General features: G+C 40.1%; 1 protein-coding gene across 3 annotated transcripts in view; it reads right to left on the bottom strand.

Annotated features, from left to right (window-relative positions):
* Nucleotides 1–1742: 1742 nt before the first annotated feature.
* The window catches only part of IPP (intracisternal A particle-promoted polypeptide), a 40327-nt gene continuing 22827 nt past the window's right edge, over nt 1743–19242 (bottom strand). For all 3 annotated transcript variants that reach the window (XM_072724116.1, XM_072724115.1, XM_072724117.1), the window contains 2 exons: nt 13955–14175; nt 1743–3910 (listed from right to left, as the gene is read on the bottom strand). In XM_072724116.1, coding sequence (XP_072580217.1) covers nt 3686–3910; nt 13955–14175 — 446 coding nt within the window. In that variant the 3' untranslated portion in view covers nt 1743–3685. The remainder of the gene's footprint in view (nt 3911–13954; nt 14176–19242) is intronic.

Genomic DNA, 19242 nt, shown 5'->3' with positions numbered 1-19242 from the left:
TGGTGCATGGAGCCTGCTTCTCCCTCTGCCTATGTCTCTGCCTCTCTTTCTCTCTCTCTCTCTCTCTCTCTGTGTGTGACTATCATAAATAAATAAAAACTAAATAAATAAATCAGTGAAGTATCACGTGGTATGTTATCTTTGTATAACTCAAATATTAAGTCTGGGGATCCCTGGGTGGCGCAGCGGTTTAGCGCCTGCCTTTGGCCCAGGGCGCGATCCTGGAGACCCAGTATCGAATCCCACGTCGGGCTCCTGGTGCATGGAGCCTGCTTCTCCCTCTGCCTGTGTCTCTGCCTCTCTCTCTCTCTCTCTCTCTGTGTATGTGTGACTATCATAAATAAAAATAAATAAATAAAAAGACAAATTACAAATATTAGTCTGAATTTCATAAGCTGAACTGTGTTTTCTCCATGTCCCCAATATCTCAGAATGTGACCTTATTTGGAGACAGGTCTTTACAGAGGTTATAAGGCTAAAATGAGATTTTAAGGGTAGGCTGTAATATTACTGGTATCCTTATAACAAAGAAAAACTTGCATACCAGGAAAATGCCACATGTACATGAAGTTAGCCATCCAGATTCCTAGGAGAGAAGCCTGGAATAGATGCCTTCCTTTTAGCACTTAGAAGGAATGGGCTACTAACACCTTGATTTTAGACTTCCAGGTTCCAAAACTTTGAGAATAAATTCTATTGTGTTAAATTTCTGTGGTACTTTGTTACAGCAGGCCTAGCAAACAAGTACACCACCACAGAGCTAGACCTTGTTCTGATCATTGAGAAGCTTACTAATGAAAGCCCATAGCTGAAACCACTACACAATTCTTCTTTATTAATACAAAGAATAGTTCACGACAGCCGGATATTGAAGGAAGGAAAGCTTATCCTCTTTAGATCTTTCTCAAATCTACTAAGTGTTTTCGTGAGGAAACTTAATTCTTTGCTTCTAAATTGCATGAGGACTACACAAAAAAACTTCTCTAATCTCAAATTCATCATCTTTCAGAATAGGGGCAAGTCACTTTTAAGCTAACTGCCCGATTTCACTAAACAAAGGCAGGTAAATGCACTTTACAAGTGAATTATAGTGTATGATTCTTTAAAAAAAAAACTGATTTTAAAGTACACCTGACTTTAAGTACATTCAACAGGATATTTAGAAGTTTATTAGATTGTCAAATATTTGGAGGATCACATTAGTAGCTGCTCAGAAGACAAATTTATTATTCTTAAGATTTTTAAAAATTTATTTATTCATGAGAGACACAGAGAGAGAGAGGCAGAGACACAGGCAGAGGGAAAAGCAGGCTTCATGCAGGGAACCTGACATGGGACTTGATCCCTGGTCTCCAGGATCACACCCTGGGCTGAAGGCGGCGCTAAACCGCTGAGCCACCCAGGCTGCCCAGAAAACAAATTTAAATGTAAGAAGTAAATGTACAAGTCCCTAAATGTAAAATAAAATAATAAAAAATGAGCAATCCTAATACAGTTGGGTAATCTAGGAAGACTGGTAATATACTAAGTTAATAAACACAAGGAAAGGGATGCCTGGGTGGCTCAGCGGTTGAGCATCTGCCTTTGGCCCAGGGCATGATTCTGGGATCCAGGATTGAGTCCCACATCCGGCTCCTTGCAGGGAGCCTGCTTCTCCCTCTGCCTATGTCTCTGCCTCTCTCTCTGTGTCTCTCATGAGTAAATAAATAAAATCTTTAAAAAAAATAAACACAAGGAAAAGCAAAAATTAACACACTTTATTAGCACATTATTTTTAAAACCATATCATTACCTAGAAAATAATAAGCATTTTTACAATAATATATTTACAAGGATTGTTAGGACCTATTAAGCCCAAACACAGATTGTCTTGACATGTTTCTGCCACAGCAGTACAAAATGCCTCCCTTCACAGTGCCATTTTAGGTTGGCACCAGGCAATAAAGGGAATTAAATCATAGGAATATTCTGTAAATCTCTTGAACCAAAATGCAGATTCTCTCTAACTAGAAATATTAAAGGCACATTAGAGTTTAAATAATCTACAAATTATCTGTCACTCCTTGACATCTTATAGATCTCAACCAGGCACCTATGACCCTTCAGACTTTAGGATACCCCAAAGAAAGGGACACAGAGCTTTCTGTCTGTACTACATAAGCTTTTCTTATACATGCATATGGTTAAGTTATGAAAGAAAGTATCCTTGTGGGTCAATCCAAATATTTTGGATGTGAGTGCTACCTGAATCTTTAATGCTTACCATCAAAGATTTTCTATCTAAATAAGATGCTGATGCCTATATAATTATAATAATACACTTAAGGACTTTAGGAAAGAAAAGGAAATCAGGGGTGTCTGGCTGGTTTGGTCAGAGGAGCATATAACTCTTGATCTTAGGGTTGTGGGTTCAAGCCCCAACCTCGGTGCAGAGATTACTTAAAAACAAAATCTTAAAAAAAAGGGGGGGGGGAGGAAAAGGGGAAACCAGGGATATACAAATCAAATCCTGGAATCACTAGATAAACCTAAATGTATGCAAGACCTTTAATATGTATGGCTCTAAACGACTAGTAGAAATAACTAAAAGTGATGGTCAGGTACACAAAGAATGTTCCTCTCAGAACTGGACAGATAACCATTCTTTAGAATGTTTCTCAAGGGAAAAACGAAAAGTTTTGAGAAGTAGTTCTGGACCACAGGCCTTTCAACTTAACACTTTTATCAATGTCTATAAAAAGCTTCATAAGTACCTATAATTCCACTGTCTCCAAACCAGGCAGTGGCTTTGTACTAAGTTCATACTTAGGATTGCCCAAGTACAAGTAAGTTTCACAAAGCTTGATAGTCTAATAAAATCCCCTCTTCCCAAAGCCAAGCAGATATTTTTGATAACCATTTAGAAAATAGGAAAGAAATTTAATAAGTACATACATCTCACTGGGCTCTGTCACCCATTATATCATCCAATTGTACTAAAGGACTGTCACTAAGAACCTCCTAGTAATTTCTCACTTGCATTTTCAGCATTAAGACAAAAAAACATAAGTGAGCAAAAGCTTTTTTAATCCTGTTATCAACAGGCAAAAATTTATTTATCTATATAAACATCTATACAGATAGGTAGATATTTCCCACATGTTCCTCCCAGTATATCTGGTGCCAATAAAAAGTTTGGGACTAGTGAAAACTCCTAGCATCAAATAAAAAGGGAATTGTTTCGTTGGCTTTTCTCTGTTAAGTTCAACTGTGGCCATGGAAAACTGTCTGTGGATTGAACCATGAATCTACAGACATCTTTAAACTGCTCACTGATATTCCTACAGTACTTAAGGGTCATGTTACAGCATGGTTTGCACTGGAGAAGTGTAAATGGGGCTATTTGCCAAGAAGCTTCTAGCAAATCATTTTTACAAATAGGACTCTAAGGGGAGAATTCTAGAGCATAAACAGCATTTCTATTGGTAAGCTTGGCAAATTTGTGTGAGTTCTTTAATATTTAGGATATGTTCCATATTTCTCCTTACTCAAATTCTTAGAAAAATCATTCTTTAGTCATTTATCTACCAAATACATGGAAAATTCAGTAGAATCAGAGGGTCCTATCACCAAATACATGTGTGACTTGCAAAGGGTCAGATCCTCTATTTTCAAAATGTTTCTTGTGCTCCCTATGCTTTATATTTCATAGTACAGCAACACCTCCTTCACAACGACTGGTGATCATGTTACCAATTTCTGTCCATGTATCTGAATGAGGGTTATAAACTTCAACTGAGTCCAAGGTACCTGGAGCCAAGAAATCATGGCTGGAAGATCGACCTCCAGAAACATACAGAAGCCCATTGACTGCCACAACACACATGCCTGCTCTAGGCACTTTCATTGAGGCAACTTCAACCCACTTTTCCTGGTTAAGAGAAAAAAAAAAGTTAGCAGAATCATAAAATGATAGTAAAGAAAACTGCTGAGAAATCAGATATTCTAATTCTTTATATACTTAAATTTCAAACTCAGGGTCTAGTCATAAATATATATATGTGTATATATATATATATATATATATATATATATATATAACATTTTCTTTTTTTAAGAATTTATTTATTCATGAGAGACACACTGAGAAAGTCGGGACATAGGCAGAGAGAGAAGCAGGCTCCCCGCAGGGAGTCTGGCGTGGGACTCGATCCCAGTACCCTGGGATCACAACCTGAGCCAAAGGCAGACCCTCAACCACTGAGCCACCCAGGTGCCCTATACAACACATTTTCTGGACGCCTGGGTGGCTCGGTGGTTGGGCATCTGCCTTTGGCTCAGGGTGTGATCCCTGGAGTCCTGGGATCAAGTTCTGCATCCGGCTTCCTGCATGGAGCCTGCTTCTCCCTCTGCCTGTGTCTCTGCCTCACTGAGTCTCTCATCAATAAATAAATAAAATCTTAAAACAAAATTTTTTTTTCAAATGAACTTTTGAGCAGGTATAGACAAAGTAGCAAATTTAGAGGAAAACAACTGAAAAACATGTCTGTGATTAACTATAAATCATGATCAAGAGACAATATAGAAATCCTATATAGGAAGACATTTTGTGAAATTCGTTCTATGGAATACAAGTAGGTAATGCACACACAGAACACAAATCCAATAAAGCTCCAAGGAGATAAAAGCTAATATACAGAATGGCTTTTAAAAAGCTTTAATATGCTAATGACCCGGGATGCGTGGGTGGCTCAGTGATTGAGTGTCTGCCTTCTTCAGCTCAGGCTCAGGGTGGGATCCCTGGATCCAGGATAGAGTCCTGCATCGGGCTCCTTTAGGGGAGCCTGCTTCTCCCTCTGTGTCTTTGCCCCCCCACCCCGTGTCTCTCATTAATAAATAAATAAAATCTTTAAAAAAATTTTTTTAGGGGCAGCCGGGGTGGCTCAGCGGTTTAGCGCCACCTTTGGCCCCAGGGCCTGGTCCTGGACACCCAGGATCGAGTCCCACGTCAGGCTCCCTGCGTGAAGCCTGCTTCTCCTCTCTGACTGTGTCTCTGCCTCTCTCTCTTTGTCTCTCATGAATAAATAAATAAAATCTTTAAAAAAAATTTTTTTAAACATGCTAATGACCCTTATAGATCTCCAAGAGAATGCTGCTATCACACTTGCTGAGTGTTATTGACCATGGAATCCTTTTTTGCAAAGACCACCTAGTGGAGTTAATAATTTTTATTTTTTTAAAGATTATTTATTTATTCATATTTATTCATGAGAGACAGAGAGAGAGAGAGAGAGACAGGCAGAGACACAAGCAGAGGGAGAAGCAGGCTCCACACAGGAAGCCCGATGTGGGACTTGATCCCTGGACTCCAGGATCACACCCTGGGCCAAAGGCAGGCGTTAAACCACTGAGCCACCTGGGCTGCCCGAGTTAATAATTTTTAAAACATTTTCAGAAAGGTAGTATAGATCAGGGGTTGGAAACTATAGCCTATTTTTGTAAGAATGATCTTCTGGGTTAAAAGGTTATTTTATAAAAGGAGACTATTTCAACAGTGTTGGGGAAACTGGATAGCTACATGCAAAAGAATGAAACTGGACCACTTTCTTATACCATATACAAAAATAAGCTAAAAATGGATCACAGATGTAAATGTGAGGCCTGAAACCATAAAATCCTAGAAGAGAGCACAGGCAGCCATTTCTCTGACAGCCATAGCAACACTTTTCTAGATAGGTCTCCTGAGTCAAGAAAAAAATAAAAGTAGGACGCCTGGGTAACTCAGTGGTTGAGTGCCAGCCTTCAGCTTGGGGTGTGATTCTGGGGTCCCAGGATGGAGTCCCACATCGGGCTTCCTGCATGGAGCCTGCTTCTCCCTCTGCATGTGTCTCTGCCTCTCTCTCTCATGAATAAATGAATAAAATCTTTAAAAAAAAAAAAGCAAAAATAAACTATTGGGATTATATAAAAACAAAAAGCTTTTTTCTGCATAGCAAACAACGAAACTAAGACAACCTACTGAATGGGAGAAGATATTTGCAAATGACATATCTGATAAAAGGGTTGCTATCCAAAATACAAAAAGTACTGACTGTTACAACTCAATACCAAAATCATCATCATCATCATCATCATCATCCAATTAAAAAATGGGCAGAGGGAAGTTTGGGTGGCTCAGAGGTTTAGCACCTGCCTTCAGCCCAGGTTGTGATCCTGGAGACCCAGGATTGAGCTCCCTGCAGCCCACATTGGGTTCCCTGCAGGGAGCCTGCTTTTCCCTCTGCCTGTGTCTCTACCTCTCTCTCTCTGTCTCTCATGAATAAATAAAATCTTAAAAAAAAAAAAAAGGTAGAAAACATGAACAGACATTTCTTCAAAGAAAACATATTGATGGCCAACAGACGCTCGAAAAAATGTTCAACATCAGTCATCATCAGGGAAATGGAAATCAAAACTACAATGAACTATCACCTCACACCTGTCAGAATGGCTAAAATAAAAAACACAAGATGGGGCACCTGGCTAGCTCAGTTGGTCAGGCATGCAATGCTTGATCCTGGGGTTATGAGTTCAAGCCCCACATGGGGGCAGACATTACTTTAAAAAATAAAAGTAAAACACAAGAAACAAGAGTTGGTGAGGATGTGGAAAAAAGGGACCCCTTATACACTGTTGTTGGGAATACAAACTGCTGCAGCCATTGAGAAAAACAATATGAAGTTTCCTCAAAAAGTTAAAAATAGAACTACCCTATAATCCAGGAATGGCACCACTGGGCATCTATCTCAGAAATACAAAAACACTAATTCAAAGGGATACATGCACTCTATGGTTACTGCAGCATTATTTACAATAGCCAAATTATGGAAGCAGCTCTGGTGTCCATTGATGAATCGAAATACACACTGAAATATAAAAGAGAATTAAAAAAAAAAGAATTCATAAAAAAGAATGAAATCTTGCCATTTGCAACAACATCAATGAGGTTAGAGAATATAATTCTAAGTGAAATAAGTCAGAGAAAGACAAATACCATATGATTTCACTCACATGTGGAATTTAAAAAATAAAACAAACAAGGGATCCACGGGTGGCTCAGCGATTTAGTGCCTGCCTTTGGCCGAGGGCATGATCCTGGCGTCCCAGGATCAAGTCCCACATCGGGCTCCCTGCATGGAGCCTGCTTCTCCCTCTGCCTGTGTCTCTCTGCCTTTCTCCCTCTATCTGTGTCTCTCATGAATAAATAAATAAAATCTTAAAAAAAAGAAAAAGAAATAAAACAAACAAGAAAATGAATACAAAAAACTAGAGACAAATCAAGAAACAGACTCTTAACTATAGAGAACAAACTGATGGTTACCAGAAAGGAGGTGGGATGGAGGATGGGTGAAATAGTTGATGGGGATTAAAGAATGCACTTAACATGAAGAGTACCATGTAATGTATAGAATTGGTAAATCACTATATTGTACACCTGAAACTAACAGCACTGTATGTTAATACTGTAATTAAAATTAAAAACTTACTAAAATTTTAAAAAACTTAATAAAAATAAAAATTAATTAATTGAAAAGTAAAAAATAAAAAACCAAGAATATGCCAAAAGAAGAAATTGTATGTAGCCTGCAGGTCTAAAATATCCACTATCTGTCCCTCTCTCTCTCTCTCTTTTTAAAGATTTTATTTTATTTATTTATTTATTTTATTTTATTTTATTTTATATTATTTTATTTTATTTTATTTATTTATTTGAGATAGAGCATGCATACATAGGAGGAGGAACAGAGAGGGAGGGGGAAAGAATCTTAAGCAGAGTTGGAGCTGAGCATGAAGCCTGATGTGAGGCTCAATCTCATGACCCCGAGATCATGACCTGAGCTGAAACCAAGAGTCGGGTGCTTAACTGACTGAGCCACCCAACATCCCTAACTGTCTAACAAAAGGTTTACTAACTCCTGGTACACACTATTCCCTGAAGAAATTTCAATAAGCTGCTATAACCAAAATTACTCATAATATCCTTCTCTAGAGAAAATATCTATACCCAGAAAACAGGAAAGCTAATAAAAGTCCTGAGAAATAATCAAGAGAGAAGAGAGCAAGTTGCCAGGTAAAATAAGAGTCTGGAAATAAAGCATATGATGAATAGAGTTTACAGAAACATGAAGGGTGAACCCTGATTATTCATCAATGCTAAAAAGCTAACTTTAAAATATATATATTTTATTTATTTCAAAGCCCTAATGTGGGGCTCAATCCTAGGACCCCAGAATCATGACCTGACTGAAGGCAGATGCTAAACCAACTGAGCCACCCAGGCACCCCTGAAAGTGAACTTTTTGAGGACAGGAACTTAATGAGCTTCACATCCCAGGACCCAGCATAGCACTAGCACATTACAGATAGTCAATGAATGTTTGCTGATCTGAATTTAAATTAAAATCAGAGATACTAAAAAAAATAAAAATAAAAAAAATAAAATCAGAGATACTAAAACCAGAGACAATCCTTAGAAATTGAAGGATCTTTATTAAAAATTGAAGACTATTAAATCATCTGAAATTACAGAATACACCACAGAGGTGGCACAGTTGAAAAAATACTTGCATTTTATGTATTTATCTGGAGAGAGAGTACGTGAGGCGGGGTGGTGGTGGTGGGGAGGAATAGGGAGGAGAGAGAAAGAATCCTAAGCAGGCTCCACACCCAGTGCAGTGCCCAACACATGGCTTGACCTCACAACCCTAAAATCATGTCCTGAGCCAAAAGCAAGAGTCAGACACTTAACCAACTGAGCCACCCAGCACCCCCAAAAATACTCATATTTTATTTTATTTTATTTTTTTAATTTTCTTTTCTTTTTTTTTTTTAATTTTATTTACTTATGATAGTCATACAGAGAGAGAGAGAGAGGCAGAGACATAGGCAGAGGGAGAAGCAGGCTCCATGCACCAGGAGCCCGATGTGGGATTTGATCCCGGGTCTCGAGGATCGCGCCCTGGGCCAAAGGCAGGCTCCAAACCGCTGCGCCACCCAGGGACCCCAAATACTCATATTTTAAAAGGGATATTCAGAAAAATTGGGGAACCTGGGTGGCTCAGTCCATTAAGCGTCTGCCTTTGGCTCAGGTCATGATCCCAGGGTCCTGGGATAGAGCCCCATGTTAGACTCCCTGCTCAGCAGAATCCCTTTCTCTCCCTCTCCCTCTGCCCCTCCACTTGCTCCTGCTCTCTTTCTCTCAAATAAATAAAGTCGATTAGGATATTGGCGTTATGTTTATCATTAGGGAGATCTAACCTTTGCTCCCCTACAGAAATGGCTCTTGACAAAAATAAAGGAGCTCATCCCATAATGTTTACCTTTCATTTTTATCAGTGTATTAGAACTATAGTTTGCCTTTTCTCTTGAGTAACTTTCTCCTGACCAGATACATGTTTTACATTATCATTAAGATTTGCATCTATAAGACTTCAGTAGACTGTAAATAACAATACCATTTTAGATTTATGTATGGAAAAACCAAGGTAACTCATTAGTGATTAGCACATACTTTGAAATAAAAATGTTTGTTTCCAGCAGTATAGAAAAATTAGCAACAGAAAGTGCCCTCAGAGAGTTCATTTTCTAAATTCCCAAATAAGATCACATAGAAGGTAAAAGGAATTTGTATTTTTTTAAAGATAAGCTGTATCTTTTTTTTTCAAAGATTTTATTTATTTATTCATGAGAGACACACACACACAGAGAGAGAGAGAGAGAGGGGCACAGACACAGGCAGAGGGAGAAGCAGGCCCCATGCAGGGAGCCCAACATGGGACTCAATCCCGGATCTCCGCGATCAAGCCCAAAGCTGAAGGCAGCACCAAACCGCTGAGCCACCTGGGATGCCCGGTAAAAGGAATTTGAACTACCACCCAAGTTTGAAATTTGTAAGAATCAAAATCATGCTTTACAATAAGACAATGTCACTCTTGTCCCTTCTATTCAACACTGTAATGGAGGTTTTAACCAGGGCAATTGGGAAAGAAAATGAGGGATGCCTGGGTGGCTCAGGGGTTGGGCATCTGCCTTCAGCCCAGGGTGTCATCCTGGAGATCTGGGATCGAGTCCCTCATCGAGCTCCCTGCATGGAGCCTGCTTCTCCCTCTGCCTCTCTCTCTCTGTCTCTCTCATGAATGAATAAATGAAATCTTAAAAAAAAAAAAAAAAAAAAAAGGAAATAAAACGAAATAAAAGGCTTTGAGACTGGAACTTTTAGAAAAAGTAAAATGATCTCTTTTTTAAAAAAGATATTATTTATTTATTATTTATTCATTCATGAGAGACACGGGGGGGAGGGTGCGGGGAGAGAGAGAGAGAGAGAGAGAGAGAGAGAGAGGCAGAGACATAGGCAGAGGGAGGAGAAGCAGGCTCCATGCAGGAAGCCCCATGTGGGACTTGATCCCGGGACTCCAGGATCACGACCTGAGCTGAAGGCAGACGCTTAACCTCTGAGCCACCCAGGTGTCCCAAATGATCTCTATTTATAGAAGACATGATTTTATATATAGAAAATCCTGAGGAATACACACACACACACACACACACACACACACAATTATCAGAGTATGAGTACTGTAAGGTTTCAGGATTAAGATAGACAAAAATCAATCGAATTTCTATGCACTAGCAATGAAAAATCTGAACATGAAATTAAGAAAACAATTTATAAATATCATAAGGAATAAAATATTTAGGAATAAATTAACCAATAGAGTGCAAGTAACTGAAAATTATAAAATAATGTTGAAATGAATTGAAGAAGACTAAATAAATAGAAAGACATTCAATGTTGAAGATGAAAAGTCCTAATATTGTTAGGATAGCAATACTCCCATAATGATCTCTGCTTCAATGTAATCCCTATTAAAACCAAGCTCGCTTCTTGGTAAAAACTGAAGCTGATGGGAAGCTTGGCTGGCTCAGTCAGAACAACACAAGACTCTTAATCTTGGGGTTGTAAGTTCAAGTCCCCTGTTGGGTGTAGAGACTACTTAAAAATAAATTAAAAAAAAATATGTCATTTATTTGAGAGAGACAGAGCCTAAGTGAGAGCAAAGCAGGGGGAAGGGCAGAAAGAGAGGGAGAAACAGGCTCTCCACTGAGCAGAGACCTGACTTGGGGCTCCACCGCAGGACCCTGAAATCATGCATGATCTGAGTCAAAGGCAGCTGCCCAACCGAGTCACCCACATGCCCCCTCAAATAAATAAATATTTTTTAAAAATTTGGGGGGGGGCAGCCCCTGTGGCGCAGCAGTTTAGCGCCGCCTGCAGCCTGGGGTATAATCCAGGATCACACCAGACCCAAGGCAGACACTCAATCCCCGAGCCACCCAGGTCCCTCTACTAGCATTTACATGTTCAAATTACATGGGACAGACTGTATTCTATTATGTTATATTATAGTGTTTTTTTTTTTTTTAAGATTTTATTTATTCATGAGAGACACAGAGAGAGAGAGAGGCGGAGGGAAAAGCAGGCTCGGTGCCGGGAACCTGATGCAGAACTCAACCCCGGGACTCCAGGATCACACCCTGTGCTGAAGGCAGGCGCTAAACCCCTGAGCCACCCGGGCTGCCCTATGCCTATTATAGTGTTCTTTAATTGTTTTGTATTCATTATTTTTATCTTCCCATATAAATTAGGTGTTCTGAGACTCAGTTTTCATCATGGGGGTGAGGGGCAGTTTCCCTCCTACTAACAACAAGCAGTTCTCAGAACACCAACTGGGTGTTGGAGAATTCAACTCAATTCTAACACTACGTACCCATATCTGGAATAGCATCAAATTCCACGGGTTGAAGCTCAGTTTTATAAGACATTGATCCTCCCCAGTCTGTTTCTTGGGCTGCTTTTTTTTTTTTTTTTTAAGATTTTATTTATTTATTCATGAGAGACACACAGAGAGAGGCATAGACACAGGCAGCCGGATAAGCAGTCTCCTGGGTCCCCAGGACCACACCCTGGGCCAAAGGCAGCACTAATTGGCTGAGCCACCCGGGCTGCCCATTACCTGTGCTTCTGATTGGCTATAAATCAGAGTTCCAATGGTCCCTCCTTTTCATGTTCAATTATTTGCTAGGGTAGCTCACAAAACTCAGAGAAAATGTTACTACTAAAAGGATATAACTCAGGAACAACTAGATGGAAGAGATGCAAAGTCAAGTTATGGGAAAGGGGTGCAGAGCTTTCAAGCCTTCTCCACATGCGCTATGGTCCCCACATCTCACGTGTTCATGGTCTTCCAGGCTTTCTGTCTGGTGGGGCTTTCTGAACAATAGTACAGGAAGGGGATTCCCAAGCACAGCATGACAGTAATCTGATTTAGGACACAGAGATCAGAGATTAAAGAGGTTGAAGCAGCTAAGATTTGCAAACAAGACTGCCAGAGGTCCCCTTGTGATTTTAGCTGAATACCACTAATCTGTGCAATGCATAAAGTGAAACTCCATGAGAACAAGCAAAGAACAAGTCATAGGAGGATATGACATAAAAAGAAACATATATTTGGCCTCTGGCCCCAGTTCCTGACACAGAACTCCTAAATCCCTGGGAATTCCCTGGGTGATAGAAGTGTCTTTTCTCCTAATGAGGCAACTCTTGGTAGACTTCTTAAATAGCTTCAGAATGAAGCCTGATTACAAGAAAGACCAAGCCAGAATTAGATGCTTGGAATGTTTAGCCCTAACTCCCTATTATGTGGGGAAGGGAGAGGGACTAGGGGCTGAATTAATAATCAATTATGCCTATATGATGAAGCCTCCATAAAGATCTCTACACTACAGTGTTCACAAAGCTTCCAGGTTGGTGAATAACACGTCCATATATCAGGAGGGTGTCACACCCCAAATTCTACAGAGCCTCCTACACTCAAGCCTCTTCTGGACCTTGCCCTACATACCTCTTTATCTGGCTATCCATTTGTATCATTTATAATAGATCAGTAATAGTACATACAGTGTTTCCCTGAGTGTTATAAGCCATTAGAGCAAATTATTAAACCTAAGGAAAGGATTATGGGAACCCCCAATCTGTAGCCAAGTCAGGCAAGTGTAAACAACTCAGTGGTTAACCTAAGGCACCACTACTTGAAACTGGTGTGTAAAGTGAGAGGCAATCTTTTGAAACTGAGCTTTCAGGACCCCTGGTGGCTCAGTGGCTTAGTGCCTGCCTTTGGCCCAGGGTGTGATCCTGGAGTCCTGGGATCGAGTCCCACATCAGGCTCCCTGAATGGAATGGACCCTGCTTCTCCCTCTGCCTCTGCCTGTGTCTGTGCCTCTCTCTCTTTCTGTGTGTCTCTCATGAATAAATAAATACAATCTTAAAAAAAAAAAAAAACAGAATACAAATTCCTTTCAGGTGGACATGAAACATTTATCAAGGCAAAAATCATACAAAGTATGCTCTCTGGTCACAATGGAATTAAATCAGAAATGAATAACACAATGAACTAGAAAAATCCCCAAATATTTGGAAATTAAGTAACATATTTCTTATAACTTACTGGTTAAAAAGGAAATTACCAGGGAAGTTAGAAGCTATTTCAAGATAAATGTTAATTAAAATACAACAATCAATCAATCAATCAAATATAACATATCAAAATGTGAGGGATACACTTTAAAGCAGTGCTTGAAAATAATTTAAACATTTACATTATAAAAAAGGTCTAAAATCAATCATTCAAGCTTCTACTTAAAGAATTTAGAAAAAAAGTGCAAATTAAACAAATAGAAGTAAAAAAAAGAAACAAATCAATGAAACAGAAGATGGGCAATCAATTGGAAAAAAATGACATCAAAATTGGTTCTTTGAAAAAAGGAGAAAAAAACTACAAATGATCAATATCATGAATAAAAGAATGCATATCACCACAGATCTTATAGACATTATAAGAATAATAGGATATTAAGCATTTGAAATCATTCAACCTACCTCTTCGAAGGAATATTTTTCTACAGTATGAAGAGCATCTTGTGTCTCATTCCACCCTCCAACAGAATATATACAGTCATTGAGTGCAGCTACACCAAGGTATGCTCTCCTGGTTCCCATTGGAGGAAGTGGAGACCAACGCTTAGAAAGTGGATCATACACTTCAAAAGAACGAAGCTCTATTCCTTCATTGCTGATACCCCCAATTACGTAAATTAAACCTGGAAACGAATAATTTTACTCAGATGCTACAGAAAATAGAATATAAACAGTTATAAGGAGTAATAGTTGTCATTTATCTCTGCTATGTTAGGGACACCTGGGTGGCTCAGCGGTTGGGCCTCTGTCTTTGGCTCAGAGTGTGATCCTGGAGTCCCCGGATGGAGTCCCAGAACGGGCTCCCGGCATGGAGCCTGCTTCTCCCTCTGCTGTGTCTCTGCCTCTCTCTCTCTGTGTCTCTCACAAATAAATAAATAAAATCTTAAATATATATATACATATATATATATATATATATGTCTGCTATGCTGATGCCATATTTAATGTACTGCTCACGTTATCCTTTGAAAAGAGAAAACGGACTTCTGTCTCATGTATTATCTCACACTTAAGCATGTTACAAAGAATTAGAGGTATAAAGTGGCATTTAAAGATTTTATTTATTTATTCATGAAAGACACAGAGAGACGCAGAGACATAGGTAGAGGGAGATGTAGGCTCCCTAAAGGGAGTCTGATGGGGGTCTCAAACCCAGGACCCCGGGATCACAACCTGCCCAAGGCATCTGAGCCACCCAGGTGCCCTTAAAGTGGCATTTAAAGGGTACCTGGTAGCTCAGTTGGTTAAGTGTCAGACTCTTGATTTGGATTCACGTCATGGTTTCATGTTCGGGACACTGAGATCTGTGTGTCGTTGTGCTCCATGTTCACTGTGGAGTCAGTTTAAGATTCTCTCCTGCCCCCCTCAACCCACATGAACGGGCTCTCTAAAATAAATAAATCTTAAAAAAAAATTTAGCAGCATTTATTTTTCAAAGAACTTACAATGCCGTAACAAAACAGTCAGACAAGGTTTTCCCATCTTACTGTCTGCTTGATGAGCTCAAGTTCCAGAACCACTGCACCATAAGGTAAAATAGGAAAGGGAAAGGGATTTTTTTTCCCCTAAAAAACACCATACACTTAACCTGAGAACGATATGGCCTTGTTCGGTGACAGCCTACCTGTTGCTCAGACGGATATAGAGAATTGAATTCAAATTAGAATAGTTATATAGCTAGGTTAAGGTATTCAGGATTAATCACTAGAATACAATAGAACATAATTAACAGTGAGTTTATTATTTTTTTAAAGATTTTATTCATTTATTATGAGAGACACAGAGAGAGAGGCAGAGACACAGGCAGAGGGAGAAGCAGTCTCCATGCAGGGAGTCTGATGCAAGACTCCTTCCCAGACTCTGGGATCCCGCCCTGAGCCCAAGGCAGAGACTGAGCCACCCAGGCATCCCACACAGTGAGTTCCTTATTATTTTTTTTAAGATTTTTATTTATTTATCCATGACAGAGACAGACAGACAGAAAAACACAGGCAGAGGGAGAAGCAGGCTCTGTGCAAGGAGCCCGACATGGGACTTGATCCCAGGTCTCCAGGATCACACCCCAGGCAGGAGGCGGTGCTAAACCGCTGGGCCACTGGGGCTGCCCTGAGTTTCTTATTAAATTTGATTTGAAAAATAAATAAATAAATAAATTTGATTTGAGACTAATGGTTCTTTTGTTATTTTTAAGATTTTATTTATTTATTCATGAGAGACACAGAGAGAGAGAGAGAGAGACAGAGAGGCAGAGACACAGAGAGGCAGAGATACACAGGCAGAGGGAAAAGCAGGCTCCATGCAGGGAACCTGATGCAGGACTCCATCCTGGGACTCAAGGATCACATGCCCTGGGCTGAAGGGAGGCACTCAACCACTGAGCCACCCAGAAGTCCTGAGACTAATGGTTCTGACAATCTACAATTATTTTTTCTTTCTTTCTTTCTTTCTTTCTTTCTTTCTTTCTTTCTTTCTTTCTTTCTCTCTCTCTCTTTCTTTCTTTCTCTTTTTTTCTTCCTTCCTTTCCTTTTAAAAGTTTTATTTATTTATTCATGAGAGACAGAGAGAGACAGAGACACAGGCAGAGGGAGAAGCAGGCTCCATGCTGGGAGTCTGACGTGGACTTGATCCCGGGTCTCCAAGATCCCGCACTGGGTCGAAGGCTGCACTAAACCGCTAAGCCACCCAGGCTGCCCTACAATTATTTTCAAATGCCAGCATTGTTTCTTATACTCTAAAGTGAGAAGTTATAAACTGTTAAGTTATAAAGAATGGCATTTTAAGAAATGTGAGCTTGGGTAGCCCTGGTGGCACAGCGGTCTAGCGCCACCTGCAGCCCGAGGTGTGATCCTGGAGAAAGGGGATCAAGTCCCAAGTCGGGCTCCCTGCGGGGAGCCTGCTTCTCCCTCTGCCTGTGTCTCTGCCTCTCTTTCTCTCTATGTCTCTATGAATAAATAAATAAAATCTTAAAAAAAAAATAAAAGAAAGAAAGAAATGTGAGCTAAATGTCAGTGAACTTGGGTTCCAGCTCCAGCTTTGCCAGTAATCAGCTATGAGAAAAGACAATTCACAACCTTCCTGATCTTCAGCTTGCTTATCTATAAACAAAGGAGAAATAGATAATCTCCAAAATGCCTCTCTAGCTCTATGATTCTAGAAAGCGCAATACTGTAATTTGTAAGAAATACATATTTGGGGGGCACCTGGGTGGCTCAGTTAAGCATCTGGGTTATCTCAGGGATGTAGCCCTGCATTGGGCTCTCTGCTCAGTGGAGAGTCTCCTTCTCTCTCCCACTGGCTCCCCTGCTAGTTCTCTCTCTCTCTCCCTCTCTCTCAAATAAATAAAATCTTTAAAAAAATAAAATTACTTTAAAAAAGAATACATATTTGGTCATTCAGATGACCAAAATACATATTTCTCATCTACATTTGGTTTTCATTCACAATTCCTTGCTCACAGCAACCCCAGACCCTAGGAATTTCCAAAGTGTTGAGAATGATAAGGGTGTCTTGTTATGTTAACGAGCTAACTTTTGGAAAGCACTTAAGGATGAGGGCAGCTAGCCAAAGGAGCCAAATTTAGGATTTGAGCATTGGGAACTTTCAGTCTCAATCCCTGACCTCTGGGAAGAGGAGAAGACCTAGAGGTTGGATCAATTACCAATGACCAATGATTTTAATGCCTATGTAATGAAGCCTCCATAAAAATCCAAAAGGACAGGGTTTGGAGAACTTCTGGGTTGGTGAACACGTGGAGATGTGGGGACCGTAGCGCATGTGGAGAAGGCTTGAAAGTTCTGCACCCCTTTCCCATAACTTGACTTTGCGTCTCTTCCATCTAGTTGTTCCTGAGTTATATCCTTTTAGTAGTAACATTTTCTCTGAGTTTTGTGACCTACCCTAGCAAATTAATTGAACATGAAGAGGAGGGACCATTGGAATTCTGATTTATAGCCAATCAGAAGCACAGGTAACAAGCAGCCCAGGTGGCTCAGTCCCACATCGGGCTCCCTGCATGGAGACTGCTTATCCGGCTGCCTGTGTCTGTGCCTCTCTGTGTCTCTCATGAATAAATAAATAAAATCTTAAAAAAAAAAAAAAGCAGCCCAAGAAACAGACTGGGGAGGATCAATGTCTTATAAAACTGAGCTTCAACCCGTGGAATTTGATGCTATTCCAGATATGGGTACGTAGTGTTAGAATTGAGTTGAATTCTCCAACACCCAGTTGGTGTTCTGAGAACTGCTTGTTGTTAGTAGGAGGGAAACTGCCCCTCACCCCCATGATGAAAACTGAGTCTCAGAACACCTAATTTATATGGGAAGATAAAAATAATGAATACAAAACAATTAAAGAACACTATAATAGGCATAGGGCAGCCCGGGTGGCTCAGGGGTTTAGCGCCTGCCTTCAGCACAGGGTGTGATCCTGGAGTCCCGGGATTGAGTTCTGCATCAGGTTCCCGGCACCGAGCCTGCTTTTCCCTCCGCCTCTCTCTCTCTCTGTGTCTCTCATGAATAAATAAAATCTTAAAAAAAAAAAACACTATAACATAATAGAATACAGTCTGTCCCATGTAATTTGAACATGTAAATGCTAGTAGAGGGACCTGGGTGGCTCAGGGGTTGAGTGTCTGCCTTTGGCTCCAGTGTGATCCTGGAGTCCCGGGATTGGATCCCACATCGGGCTCTCCTGATGGAGCCTGCTTCTCCTCCCTCTGCCTATGTCTCTGTCTCTCTCTCATTGTGTCTCTCGTGAATAAATACATAAAATCTTAAAAAAAAACAAAAAAAGAAAACACTGAAAATTCCAAAAGAAGAGACAGTGAAGATTGTTTTTTGTTTGCTTTTGAGATTCTTTTTTTAAATTTTTAAATTTATTTATGATAGTCACACAGAGAGAGAGAGAGAGAGACAGAGACATAGGCAGAGGGAGAAGCAGGCTCCATGCACCGGTAGCCCGACGTGGGACTGGATCCCGGGTCCCCAGGATCGTGCCCTGGGCCAAAGGCAGGCGCCAAACCGCTGCGCCACCCAGGGATCCCCAGTTTTTGAGATTTTATTTGAGAAAACAAAAAGATTTTATTTGAAGGAAGGAGAAAGAGCATAAGCAGAGGGGAGGGGCAGAGGGACAGAGGGAAAAATAGATTCCCCACTTGGCAGGGAGCCAGATACCAGGCTCAATCCCAGAATTCTGGGATTACAACCCAAACCAAAGGCAGACACTTAACCAACTGAGCCACCCAGGTGCCCCTGAAGATTGTTTTTTATATCCTCTTCCTACTTAGAAATACTTACTAAAGACTGTATGGGAGAGAAAGTGACAAAGATGGACGAAAGTTCAAATGCTTATTTTGTTAGTCAGGTATTTGTGTAACTTTTTAAATCTAGCTTTGTTTATTTTCGGAAAAAACTATTATTTTGGCAATACAGAAGTAAAGATATAAGAGGTTAAAACATAAAATATTAAAAGCAGGACTCCTGGGTGGCCCAGCAGTTAAGGCATCTGCCTTCAGCTCAGGGTGTGATCCTGGAATACCAGGATTGAGTCCTACATTGGGTTCTCTGCATGGAGCCTGCTTCTCCCTCTGCCTATGTCTCTACCTCTCTCTTTCTGTGTCTCTTATGAATGAATGAATGAATGAATGAATGAAATCTAAATCTATCTATATATATAATGCAATACTTCTATAC

Source organism: Vulpes vulpes, chromosome 10 (genome assembly GCF_048418805.1).
Source record: "Vulpes vulpes isolate BD-2025 chromosome 10, VulVul3, whole genome shotgun sequence".
Lineage (NCBI taxonomy): Eukaryota > Metazoa > Chordata > Mammalia > Carnivora > Canidae > Vulpes > Vulpes vulpes.
This window is presented reverse-complemented; position numbering and strand designations above follow the sequence as displayed.